Source organism: Sinocyclocheilus grahami, unplaced genomic scaffold, assembly GCF_001515645.1.
Source record: "Sinocyclocheilus grahami isolate Dianchi unplaced genomic scaffold, SAMN03320097.WGS_v1.1 scaffold74.1, whole genome shotgun sequence".
In the NCBI taxonomy this organism is placed as follows: Eukaryota; Metazoa; Chordata; class Actinopteri; order Cypriniformes; family Cyprinidae; genus Sinocyclocheilus; species Sinocyclocheilus grahami.
The window spans coordinates 1371070-1385248 of NW_015505253.1; the positions used below are offsets into that span (position 1 = coordinate 1371070).

General features: G+C 41.6%; 1 protein-coding gene across 1 annotated transcript in view; it reads left to right on the plus strand.

Moving 5' to 3' along the window:
• LOC107585779 (roundabout, axon guidance receptor, homolog 2 (Drosophila)) overlaps positions 1-14179 on the plus strand; it is a 360609-nt gene that overhangs the window by 302962 nt on the left and 43468 nt on the right. Inside the window, exons 14-15 of the mRNA XM_016272927.1 lie at positions 72-193; positions 3613-3844. Coding sequence (XP_016128413.1) covers positions 72-193; positions 3613-3844 — 354 coding nt within the window. The remainder of the gene's footprint in view (positions 1-71; positions 194-3612; positions 3845-14179) is intronic.

The window sequence follows — 14179 nt, forward strand, 5'->3', positions numbered from 1 at the left end:
CAGCCAGTAATTTAGCATTGTCAGAGCACTATAAGAGGTAATGGCATTGGCCTCTGTCTCTCTATTTACAGATATAAGTCCTCCAGCTCAGGGAGTGGATCACAGACACGTGCAGAAGGAGTTGGGTGAGGTTATTGTGCGGCTACACAACCCTGTGGTCCTCAGCCCCACCACCATACAGGTCACATGGACGGTAAGGCTCTCTGTGATTGGACAAAGCTAAAGATTAACTGTGTTTGGAGAGATGTTGTAGTCTGTGAATTGTGAGCTAAGATTGGACAGAAGTTTTGACATATGAACATAACTTGCTATTGGACAGAGGTTATTGTACAGGTACCATGGCTGGACTGAGGTTTTAGCATGTGAACTGTGATTGGACTAAGGATCAGCCAGATATGAAGATCTTGTCATCATTTATTCAACCTCATGTTTTTCCAAACTGCTCTTTATTATGTAGACTACAAAATATTATATTTTGAGGAATGTTTTTGTCTATACAATGGTCCTAAACATCATTGGACCCCATTGACTTTCATTATATGGACATAAATTAACTTAACTTAACTTAACTCACCTCACCTCACCTCACCTCACCTCACCTCACCTCACCTCACCTCACCTAACCTAACTCCATTCATCCACTTTTTTTGAGGGGGCGTGTTCCACAGAATAATGACAGTCATTTTGAAATTTTAAAAATGACACAAGCTATTTTATAGCATACTATTTTGATTATTTTGGCTCTGTACAGAATTATGTTATTTGCCATGGATTATTGGCTCTATGTTATTTGAACATAGACATTATGTACATGTATAATATTTGAGATCCAAACAAGTGCATCAGTTCAAACGTTAACTCTGTTACTCATCTTGGTTGTTGTTTCTATTTCCCACTGCAGTCTTCCAGCATTGATATAAACACTCTAAAAGTGTTTATTGTTTGTTGAATTGCATTAAAATAGATATTTTAAAGCTTTGGGTTTGTCACATTAGTTTGTAAGCACTCTCCTGTGGTATATTAATGATTGCCATCAGCAATAATTACAGAGACAAATATAAGTGTCTGTCGGTTCGGCCTAAATGGGGGATAGACTGTTTCAGAGGTATTTTTCTCATATGAATAATCCATAAATCACCAGCCTACATGGCCCCTGAATACAGCAGCACTCTCGCGGTAAACATAGGTGGTGTCAAGAAAGCTTTTACGACCCTGAATCATTCAATTAATGAAAGTTAAAAAGCGTAGGAAGGATGCCCATTGGGCTGATTTACTCCATGTGTAGGGAGGAAAAGCAGATGTTTAATATCTCACTCCGAAAGCCAGACTGTGCTGTTAGGAAGACATTAATGTGAGTTATGCAGACTCCTTCTCTCTGTAAATACAACTTTTATTCGCCAAACTAACTAAGAACGAGGCTTTAAGCGAATGAAGAGTCTTGTTTACCTTTTTGTTGATTTGAGATTGTGTTTCTTCTTTGATCGTTGTCGACACGTTCTTTGTTGATTTTTATGTGCACGTATGTGTATACTTGTACATATATGTTTATTCTTCACAACTGAGTTTTTTTCACAGCATGTTTGTTCGAGGGGGTTACATCTTGCATGATTGCTGTTATTGACGTTTTATTTACAGTTTATCAAGGTCGTACATATGCGTGGCTCATGTAGAGCATTTATATCAAAGGGATTTGATTGGCTGAACATGTTGTTATACAGTCAAACTAAAATATATTCGGACACCTTCAACTTTTCTCACATTATATCACAGTTTATTCGCTATAGTTTAGAAAATGGTAATAACATATGACAAGGACCTCAGAGTTAAAGTGTATCAGAACAAATTTATCTTGATAATGTCAGATAACTTTGATAGAAAGGTATGTAATGGATTACAATCAACCAAAAATTATTGAGCTGTTAAATTTAAGTACACAAATAATACCAATTTAGGTCAACTAATTACCAAGCAATGCTTAATTTTGTTCAGTCTGTGGTGTAAAAAGTTAGCATTAGCAATAAACACTTAAGCAAAACATGGTCAGGTCAAAGTGTCTAAATATTTTTTTATCCCAAATTTCACTAGTAGTCCACTGCATGAAGAATTTGTGGGTATAATATGTAACAGTTCACTTTATTTTGCTGTCCTCACTTACATTTATAAACTATAGTGTCCTGCACCCACTAGTAAAAATATGTATCTAACATTATATCTGGTGTCTGAATAATTTTTGGTTTCACTGTATATAAATACAAGTTAAGGTGAAAAAGAAGAGATATTCCTTGGACTTTCAGACTTTTCCATGATGGTCCAAGCTGGTTACTGCTAGTTTAGTGCTGGTCTAGTTGGTGGACCCACATATCTATAGAAGCCCATCAATCAGCTTTTCTGTGGGATCCTATTATGCTCTTTTACAAAGTCTTGATTTTGTTTTGGGGGTGTACTAGAACATGCTCTCATGTTTGGTGGTTTGAAAAACGCATTATTTTTCACATAATTTACATTATTAAAGTACCTTTCTCCCCAGCCTGGCACAAATGGCTCGATTAGTTCTGGGTTTGATGAAGGTCTGCCTTCCGAAAAACTAAATATGTTGTGATTGGTTAGCTGTCCCAGTGCGTTGTGATTGGCGAACAGCTTAGACGGTGTTTCAGTACTGCCACGCCCCTTGCTCCGTCTTTCAACAAAAGCTTTTTGCCGAATCCAGCACTGTACGCCCTCATGTTGTGGAAGCTGTCCTCAGTAAAATGTGCAGCACACAATAGCAAATTGGGGTTATAATGCTCAGGAACGGAGTTAAAAATAAATTGCAACCACTGTTACCTGACATCATCTGCTTTCGGAAGCCCACACAAAGACGGAGGTGAAAAAACAGCGCTTCTTAAGGCGGTCGCACACCGGTGTAACACTTCCGTCACACGTTTTAAAATTCGAACATTTATTATGAGTGTACGCACACCGGCGGCGCCCAGCTACGTCGTGTTGTACTTGTTGTAAGAATTGTTCTAGATGCGGCGCGACGCTGTGCTTCTCGTCCGGTGTGCGACCGCCTTTAGACATGCCGAAAACTTGACGCTACAGCAGCTCTTCTTCTTCTTCGTTTTCTCTGATGCACTAACTCTGCAGCAGCACTTCATCGTCTCGTCTGATGCACTCACTCAACCAAGCGTTCTAACCACGACCTCGCCCCTCCCCACCCCCCAACCATTCGAATTTCTGTAGGCGGGGTTTATTTGAATGATATTCTTATGGGCCGCTTTGTGACATCACAAAAACCCGGAAAACAACGCTGTAGTCCAAACGAGCCGTTCGTTGTAGTTCTTGAAAAGGGATATTTTTTTTAAAACGAAATATCACCCTATGGAGTGGACTTTGAGATTTGTTACTTTGTGGCTCTATTTATGCCCAATCATTCACACTACACACTGACTAAAATTAAAAAGTAAATTGATCAAGAAAGCATTGCTGGTTAAGCTTGTTAAGACACCTAATGGGACACCAACCATCTCATGCTAGGAACTAGCACCCAAAGCTGGAGTTTCTCCTTTTTTTAATAATTATTTTTCTCACTCTATTGTACTTTTTTAAGTTTGAACCATCTTTCCCCCTCAGGTTGACCGGCAATCTCAATTCATCCAGGGCTACAGGGTTTTGTACAGGCAGATGTTAGGGCTGTCCTCCCCAGGAGCGTGGCAGAATCAGGATGTGAAAGTCCCCTCTGAGAGGAGCATGGTGCTCTCGGCTCTGAAGAAAGGCATCGTCTACGAGATCAAAGTCCGTCCGTACTTCAACGAGTTCCAGGGCATGGACAGCGAGTCCCGAACGGCAAGAACAACAGAGGAAGGTACAGCGTTTGATTCTTTGAAGTGATACAGGAGATCTGTGATGTTTGAAGTAAACATGAAATCAAAACTGACCGTATTTACTTCCATAATACATCATTTATCTGTGTAACCTTTAATTAAAATAATTAATATGGATAGGGAAAGTAGCTTTTTAGGTCATTTGTTTTGGGCTAATTTGTAGGTAATTCAGTTTTTCCAAAATACAGTCATAACTAATTCATAAAATAACTTTTTATATTCTTAATTAATGTAGAATGGTCCATTTTGGATCACATTATGGAAGTAAAAGGGGTTTGTGATGCCTTTTCATGTTGACTTTCAAGTCACAGAGTTCTATAATTGATTTGTCGATGTCTTATGCTTCTGAAACCTACAGGTCACAGATACTAAGAGACACAAATGCAGACATAAGCCCAAAGGTTGGATCTCTTGCTGATTCTTTCCAGCTTGCTCTAAGTCCACAGCAATTTGGGCCAGTTATGCATAATCCACCCTTAGGCCACCGTTGTAACAAATACCGTTGTAAGCAATACTGGCCTGCTTTCCACAGCACTGCAGTAAGCTTGTCTCTATCCCTGATGGGACTCGGAGGAAAGACACTATCGTTTTGGCAAAGGAATTGACCTTTTCTTTGTTGTGGGTTGTGTGTGTTTATGGCTGACAGGACACTAAAATAAGCATGGGTTTCACTGAATTCTTTCCCTGTACTCATCCCTGTCACTCCCAACGGACTAAAAAAGACTATGTCAGCCATAGAGCCAGATTTATACTAACTCATTTGTTTCTGTATTTTACTTCAGACAACCACCAGTCCTTACCTAGCATTCAAAATAAACTTCTGCATAGAGAAAATTGATCAAGAGATTTATGTAATCTAGAAAATTATAATACTTTATATTTATACTATATATAATATTATGTGTTTATATTTATTTTTAGTTGTAAATTAAATGTAATCCTTTGATTATATAATATATAGTAATTATATATAGTTTTAATGATTTTACCATTTTTAATATTTTTTATTCTGTTAATTTGATATTCAATTTATTGTTATTATATAATAATTGTTTTATTTTAAAATATGTATGTATTATGTCATATACAATTACATTTAATAAATAATAAGTAATAGTATTATTAAAATAGTTTCTGTTTTCTTTATTTCCATTAGACAACCACCAGGCTTAACCTACTGTTTAAAATTAATTTAATTTGTATTTTTGAATAGTATTGTGTAAAATTAATTGTAATATTTTTAATTGTAGGAAAAAATCTAGCATTATTTATTTATTTATTTATTTATTTACTTATTTATTTCACTCATGAAAGCTAAATTTTGCTCTCAGTTTGGTGGATCACAGGACGTATCGTCTTGGGTTCCCTTTCATGGGAACTTCGAACTGCGTCCTCTAGGGGTCGCTATGGGGAACGCCTCGTCGTGACTCGTATCTGAAGCATATATTGAAAAAACACCAACTCGTTGGCCGGCGACAGCCATGACGTCACTACCGGTGCGACTACAGTATAAATCGGTGCCGGGAGCTACACATCGTTCTCTTCTTCGTCTTCATTGACTGTTCTGTTTGAAGCGTGCATTTTCAAGGAAAAAGTAAGAGCTATCTATTAATATTATGGCGAGCACTAGTAGAGCATTTAGAAGGTGTGTGCATCCGTGTCAGCGCTATTTGACACCAGATGACACACACGATCTATGTGTTGTTTGTTTGGGCGAGGAGCACGCACGCGATGTCCTCGAGGGGGCAATCTGCGTGCATTGTGAGTTTTTTCCAATGAAAAAACTCCGTTCTCGTTTGTCTCTCTTTTCAAGTAAAGAGGGGCAGCCATCTGCTTCCCGCGGTTCAGGACCCTCCGCTGCTGAGGCACGGAGGAGAATGAGCTCGTGGGGATCTCAGGTGGACCTGGCCGATGAGTTTAGAGAGGGGCTTTCCTTCTCGCGCTCATCGGCGGGGGGCGAGAGACAGCCACTGGAGGATGATGTTCTCTCTTTAACATCATCTGATCCAGGGGCCAGTGCTCTGCTGGGGTCAGCCCAGGAAGAGCAGGAAATGGATGATGAGAGCGGAGAAGCTGAGGCTGAGCCTTCTCAATCCTCCTGCCCTGCGTATGATGAGCTCTTAGAGGTTATGGGTCGCGCCACGGCAAGACTTGACTTGCCATGGAAGCGGACTAAGGAAGTGGCGTCGCGAGGTCGTCTCGACGAACGTTATCTTTCTGGCCATAACCCTCCAGCTCAGGTGAGTCTTCCTTTCCTTCCTGATCTCCATACTGAGATCGAGAAGGAATGGAAGAAGCCGTTTTCCTCACGCATCCATCGGTTTCAGCATACCAGTTATGCGAATATCGAGGCGGTGCGCGAAAACGGCTATGAGAGAATGCCCCCTGTAGAAGAGACGCTAGCTAGCTATCTCTCTATGGGAGAGACATCATCTCTCAAAACTCCCTCCTTGCCATCCATGCCTCTTCAAGCTACATCTAAAATGAATGGCAAGGCATACGCAGCAGCAGGTTAGGCTGTTGCTTCACTGCACACGATGGCGGTGCTTCAAGCATACCAGGCTGATCTGCTGAAAGACCTGGATAAAGGCGAGGGCCTTTCTTCTGATGAGATGGCTGAGTTACGCCGCACCACGGATCTTGCTCTTCGTGCTACTAAGCAGGCTGCCTCTGCCATGGGCAGATCTATGGCAGCGATGGTAGTAACGGAGAGGCAGCTGTGGGTAAACCTGGCAGACATCGGGAAGAAAGAAAGGGGTTTTCTTCTCGATGCCCCGGTTTCGCCCTCTGAACTTTTTGGTACATCCGTTGAGGCGGTCGTCGAAAAGTTCAGGGAGGCGAAGGCGCGCTCAGCGGCCTTCAAAACCTTCATTCCGCGAAGGTCCAGGTCTGAGCCCGAACAACCCAGGGGTCCTGGTCCGTCTCGATTTGAGGATCAGAGACGAGCACAGAAGGCTAGTGTCGCGACTCGCGCTCCTCCTCCGCCTGCGGGTAGGGGTAGGAAGTATCGTGGGTCGAAGGGAGGTAGGCAGGACCTGAGGGATGTGATCCAGACAAGGCGTCAGCGCTTTTGTCCGGATCAGAGTAATACTTAGGTATCCACTCTTTTCCTCAGGGGGTGTAACATCTACCCCTTTCTTCCCCTTCCTAATTCCCCTGTAACCACCATATCGCCACCTGACCGAGGTCAGGTGGAAGCTTCCTGCATAACAGTCTCCTTCTGGACCTATGATGTTTTGGTTGGTTCTATGGTTATCATAGTAACCACCTTACTGAAGGTCCGGTCTAGAGGCTTTTCCGGACAGAGCTCCAACGCGGGAGCCGTGGTGGGTGAGTACGATCCATGTCTAAATATATGTATATAAATATATGTATGTGCTATGGAATTGGTGGTTGTGTGTACCCTTCTGCTAGTTTCTTTGCAGTGTTTCCCGTGCTGGGTTCAGAAACCGGGTGCTCGACTTGCAGTGTTTATTTCACTCGTCGAGATATGTCCAGAAGGTAAGTAAGGTTTCTGTTTCATACTTCCTGGATCATGCGGCTATAACACAGGCTTCTGCGGGAGTTTTGTGATTATCAGGCCTCCGGTGTCACTGCAGAAAATTTCCTGGACGTCCGGGCTGGGGTTTACGCTTTCATGCTACCCTGACTGGTCTACCGTATCCGGGTCGCCCTGAGGGGTTTTTCCCGATCACCAGGATATCCCCTTGAGGCATCACCCCCCCTCACCATTGAGGGTTATTGTGAGTATGATGTTTCTTTCGAGCGTTAATCCTCTCTGAGGAGTTAGATTCCTCGCTCCATGGGCTGTCCTCGTGGTAGTATTGAGACAATGCTCCCCTTTTATCAAAGGGTTACCTGAATGAGAGTTTGGCTAGACTGCAGTGTGCTTACCCCTCTGATTTTTCAATCATGCTGCAGGTCGAGCTCCCTCTCGTTGAGAGCTGGGTTTGTGCTCCCTCAGCCAAGGTAAACTACTGCTAGCGTTCCTGCATTGGAACATGCTGTAGGCCGAGCCCCCTTCTCGACTGAGAACTAGGTGTGTTGCCCCCACAGCTAAGTAAACTATTGCTAGCTGTTCCAGTTTGGAACATGCTGCAGGTCGAGCCCCGTCTCGGTTTGAGAGCTGAGTGTGTTGCTCCCTCAGCTGAATAACTGCTAGCTGTTCCACCATGGGAACATGCTGTAGGTTGAGCTCCCTCTCCATTGAGAGCTGGATGTTCTCCCCCAGCTACAGATTTACTGCTAGCCACTCCAGCATTATAGCCGTAGATATAGCGTCTGGGGATACGCTATTTTTATCTATAGGCTGCCTTTTCAGGGTGCCACGAGAACCCCTAGAACGGTATGCAAGTGTAGTGCACGTTATGCTTTGCCCCCTTTTCTAAAATCCACATAAGTGGTAAGTGTGCACGTTATGCTTTGCCCACTTTTCTAAAATCCACATAAGTGGTAAGTGTGCACGTTATGCTTTGCCCACTTTTCTAAAATCCACATAAGTGGTAAGTGTGCACGTTATGCTTTGCCCACTTTTCTAAAATCCACATAGCTGGTAAGTGCGCACGTTATGCTTTGCCCACTTTTCTAAAAATCCTGTATGGTAAGAGCTACGCGCAAGACTTCGTGCTCTTTTTGAGTGGTTTAAAACCCCGGTTCTGCCTTGGGCACCACTCCCCCTATGTATCCTCTGGATACCTACTTAGCAGGGTATTGCTACTAAGGATCTGTTGAGACAGTTCCTTCACCACAAGACAAACGTGCGGTAGCCCCTGTGTGACAGACCAAGACTAGTATGATTCTAGGCTCTTGGTCGTATTCCCTTAAAGGAATCTGTTTCTGATTCCAAGCCTTGAGCTCTACCCCGTGCCCAGGAGTCTGGCCCTAACAGGTAAGTATTTTGGGGTATGTAGCCTAGGCCTTTGGCCGTAGGGAATAACGTCACTGACAGCCGTCTAAACGTCCCAGGGGCAACTCCCATAGCAATATGGTAGAGTTGGTTCTTAGTGCTCGCCATGGTTCTGGCTTGCACTCCCCTCAGCATGGTGGCGTGGGTATACCGTTCCCCCTAGCGACCCCTAGAGGACGCAGTTCGAAGTTCCCATGAAAGGGAACGTCTCGGGTTACTTATGTAACCATGGTTCCCTGAGTAGGGAACGAGACACTGCGTCCTCTAGGTTTCTTGCCATGCTGCGGACGCAAGCTTCAGACGAAGAAGTGAACGATGTGTAGCTCCTGGCACCGATTTATACTGTAGTCGCACCGGTAGTGACGTCATGGCTGTCGCCGGCCAACGAGTTGGTGTTTTTTCAATATATGCTTCAGATACGAGTCACGACGAGGCGTTCCCCATAGCGACCCCTAGAGGACGCAGTGTCTCGTTCCCTACTCAGGGAACCATGGTTACATAAGTAACCCGAGACGTTATTGTGGCTCAGACAGGCAGGTTGTTACTTAATGTTGACCAGCGTCCAGGATTCACCAAAATGCTTTGAGATGTTCTCCAAGGTGTGAGCGATGGCTGCTACCAGACACATCTTGGGGAAATAAATGCATTTTTGAGAATAGTTTAAACAGCATATGGAACTCTCGAGACATAAATTCACACACACTCACGCGAGCACAGAAGGTTTGCTGATTAAAGTCTGAGCACAACGACAGGCTCATTTGTTACCCAGAGTGTCCGCGGAGAGCCGTATCTCCTCCACACACACCAGCTCTGTCTCTTGAAGCCCCGCTGCACTGCCTTCACACCCTACACCTGCATGTCATCGCCATTACCAGAGCAAGACAAAACATCGGGTCCCCTGGCACAAGAACGTCACGGGGCCCACGGCTGTGATAGCCCCCTTTTGTTTCTTGTTTTGCACTGTGTGGTAGTTGAGAAGGTTTGTCAGAGTCACAGAAGAGGATGATTTATTGGCCATTGTCTGATTAGACAATTACAGCTTCTCTCTGGAGCTCACCGCGTCTACTTCTTTTCTGTTTTTCATTTCTCTCTTACTTTGTCTTTTCCGAAAAGTAAAAGTGTTTTCACTTTCGTTTAGACCTTCTGCTGAAGTGATGAATTTTGCAGGGAATTATCTAATTAAAACTGAACATGCTTACCAACCATAGCCTCCTCCAACTTACCATAGTTGCTGCAATAATTGTTACCATGGTAAAACTGTGATAAATTGTACATTTTGTAAAATTAATATATTTTTTATTGTATTTATTTTTTGTTTGTTTGTTTAACACTTTATTTTAAGGTGTCCTTGTTACACGTTACATGTACGTACTATATAATAACAATAAATTATGCATAATTACATGCAATCATAACCTTAACCATATAGTAAGTACATGTAGTTAATTAATATTACTCAGTACTTAAATGTATAATTACACAACTTCCGTTTGGGCAGCGAAGCAAGATGGCAGGTTAAGCTGCGAACTCCCTTAAATAAGTTTTAAAACTCCGCTAAAACTCGTTTTCATACTTGTCGGGAAATTACACGTGCTGAGAGATGAGCGGAGGAACTAAATCTAAATCTAAAAGAAACCCCGAAAAACAAGGAAAAGACTCCAACCGAAAAGAGATGGACAACATGCAAGAAATAGTAGAAGATGGCGACCGGGAAACGACAGATTCTCTGCGCGCGGGTTTGAATAGTATAAGCAAGCAGATACAGGAATTCCGCAGCGACCTGAAAGCGGAGCTCGGAACGTTCAAAGATGAACTCAAAACTCAGATGAAACGCGAGTTAGATGAGTTTAAAGAAGACATCAATCAGAAAATTGCATTAACAACACAAGAAATAAAGGAACAAAATGCAAAAGTTGAGGCCACTTTGTCACACGTTGAAGAAATGGAGTGCTGGAGCTCCGAGACTGATGGCCTAATGCATGATCTCATACAAGAACACAAAAAAATGGTGGAAAAACTGACTGACCTTGAGTCGCGGTCTAGAAGGAATAATCTGCGCATTTTCGGAGTGCCAGAGGAGACAGAGAAGGGGTCTGTTATTCAATTCGTCGAAGAACTTATTTGGAGAGAACTCGACACTGACACAGACTGTCAAATTCAGCGGGTGCACAGGGCTCTGGCACCGAAGCCTAAAGCAGATCAACCCCCGAGGGCCATCGTTGTGAATTTCTTACAATTCAATACAAAGGAGAAAGTCCTGAGAAGAGCCTGGGAGAAGAAAATAATCACACTCGAGAGCAAAGGATTTTCTTTGATCATGATTACACTTCGGCTGTGGTGCAGCAACGCAAGTCATACGCTAACGCTAAGAAAATCCTGAAAGAAGCGGGGATCCGATTTCAGACCCCATTCACTAAGATGAGGATTCACTGGGACAGTGGAGTAAAAATGTACAATGAAGCGAAGGAAGTGGAGAAAGATCTGCGCGATAGAAGATATTTAGTGGCTGATACCGGAGATGCAGCTGCCCCCACAACGTCACTGGAACGACTCGAGGCGAGGAATAGGTCAGCATGGCAGCATGCCGGCAGAGAGCGGAGAGCAGAGGCAAGCAGAAGGGCACGGAAACGGCTGGAGGATTTCCGGCAAAAGAGCCCGGTGAATTTGTAAAAGACCCCTCTATATGACGACATGAACAAGAGACTAATGTACAAAGTCAAGGGGGAACAATGATCTCGACGATTGGAGTGCAATATGTAAAATTATTTAAATAATACAGTAAGGGGCTCTTGAGTACATACTTTGACTTACGGGAGACATGGACATCTATTTGATCTAGTATGGGTGCAATAACCTATAGCAGGCTGCACCTTATATCTAGAAGGGGGCCCTCCGTTCAGCTGAGGCTTTCACCCTCTTTGGAGACAGTGACTCTAAACCCAAAGTTGTGGGTGAACATTCCCATCTGGAGGTCAGTTGATATCCTTTCAGTTCATTCGATATGTTTTGATTTTTGTATAAGTTGTTTATTTGTTCATACTTCTTAAAATGTTAGCCAGTGGGGTCATCACTTAATGAGGATTGTTGTAGAGACAGTTAAATGCAGGAGAGAGATATTGAGATAATGTCTTTGAATGTTAATGGTTTGGGGAACCCAGCCAAAAGGGTTAAAGTGGTCGCTAAATTAAAAAAGGAAAATAAGCATATTTTCTTCTTGCAAGAGACACACTTGTCAAATGAAGAACATGAAAAATTGAAAAAGTTTGGGTTTAAAAATATTTTTTATAGCTCATGTCCAACCCCTCGTAAGAGGGGGGTAATTATTTTAATTTCAAAAGGTGTTCATTTTGAGTGTCATAAAGAAATAAAGGATAAGGAAGGGAGATACGTTATTGTTAAAGGAACAATTAATAATAACATGGTTACTTTTGTGAATGTGTGTGCCCCACCGGAAAGTGATAAACAATATTATAAATTATTATTTGATATTAGACCCTCGTAATTGGCCCTTTGTTTAGGTGAGGGGGTGTTAGATATTATTTGTTAAATATAACAGATAGTTGTGTGTCTGATTGGTCCAAATGCTACATATTGTTAATTCATTTATTTTTATTATTACTATTGATTTTATTTGTATATACATATTTTTTATTTTATTTTATTATTAATATTATTAAATTTTTTTTTTAAGTCTACCAGGGTTGGGGTGGGTTCTAAATTTAAATAAGCAGAGGCAAGCAGAAGAGCTCGGGATTGGTTAGAGGATTTTCGGCGGAGGAGCCCGGTGAATTTGTGAGAGACCCTCTACATAGCGACGTGAACAAGGTATTAATACATAAAGTCAAGGGGGAACAATGAGCATGATAATCGGAGTTCAAAATGTAAAATAATTCAAATAATATGATAAGGGGCTTTTGAATACATGCATTGACTTACGGGAGACATTGACATTGAAGGAAATATAATTGATCTAGTATGGGTGCAATAACCTATAGCAGGCTGCACCTTATATCTAGAAGGGGGCCCTCCGTTCAGCTGAGGCTTTCACCCTCTTTGGAGACAGTGACTCTAAACCCAAAGTTGTGGGTGAACATTCCCATCTGGAGGTCAGTTGATATCCTTTCAGTTCATTCGATATGTTTTGATTTTTGTATAAGTTGTTTATTTGTTCATACTTCTTAAAATGTTAGCCAGTGGGGTCATCACTTAATGAGGATTGTTGTAGAGACAGTTAAATGCAGGAGAGAGATATTGAGATAATGTCTTTGAATGTTAATGGTTTGGGGAACCCAGCCAAAAGGGTTAAAGTGGTCGCTAAATTAAAAAAGGAAAATAAGCATATTTTCTTCTTGCAAGAGACACACTTGTCAAATGAAGAACATGAAAAATTGAAAAAGTTTGGGTTTAAAAATATTTTTTATAGCTCATGTCCAACCCCTCGTAAGAGGGGGGTAATTATTTTAATTTCAAAAGGTGTTCATTTTGAGTGTCATAAAGAAATAAAGGATAAGGAAGGGAGATACGTTATTGTTAAAGGAACAATTAATAATAACATGGTTACTTTTGTGAATGTGTGTGCCCCACCGGAAAGTGATAAACAATATTATAAATTATTATTTGATATTGTGGCTAAGGAAATGGAGGGGGTTTGCATATGTGGAGGGGACCTGAACATAGTGCTAAATCATGATTTAGATACTACAAGCTGTAAAGGAAACAAAAAACATAAAACAAAATTCATGAACCATATATGTGCAGAAATGGGCCTAATAGATGTCTGGAGGGAACTACACCCATTAGAGAAGGATTATAGTCACTATTCGGCCACACATAAAGTATATTCTAGAATAGACTATTTTTTCCTACAGGAAGAAAATAGACACCGGGTAAAAAATTGTCAAATTGGGGTAGCTGACGTATCAGACCATAGCGCTATCTATATGAAGATCTCTCTGGGGGAAAAAAAAATAAACACGCTGTGGAGATTAAACCTAGGAATATTAAATAATAAATCAATAGTTGAACAAATTTGAATAGAAATAAAAAGATATTTAGAGGAAAATAATAATGGTGAGGTGGACCCCTCTATTTTATGGGATGCACTCAAGGCAGTGATTCGAGGAAAATTAATAGCAATTACAAGTACTTTAAAAAAAGAAAGAGTAGCTCATTATGAGAAACTTATTTCAGAATTAAAGCAACTGGATCTTAAACATAAACATGATGCAAATAAAGAGGTGATGGCTCAAATGGGGAAATTGAGAAAAGAAATTAATAGCTTATTACAAACAGAAGTAGAGAAAAAGGCAAGATTTCTGAAACAAACCTATTATGAAGCAGGACCAAGGGCAGTTAAATTATTGGCAAGGCGAATGCGAAAACAACAGATTAATAATTCAATTCCTAAATT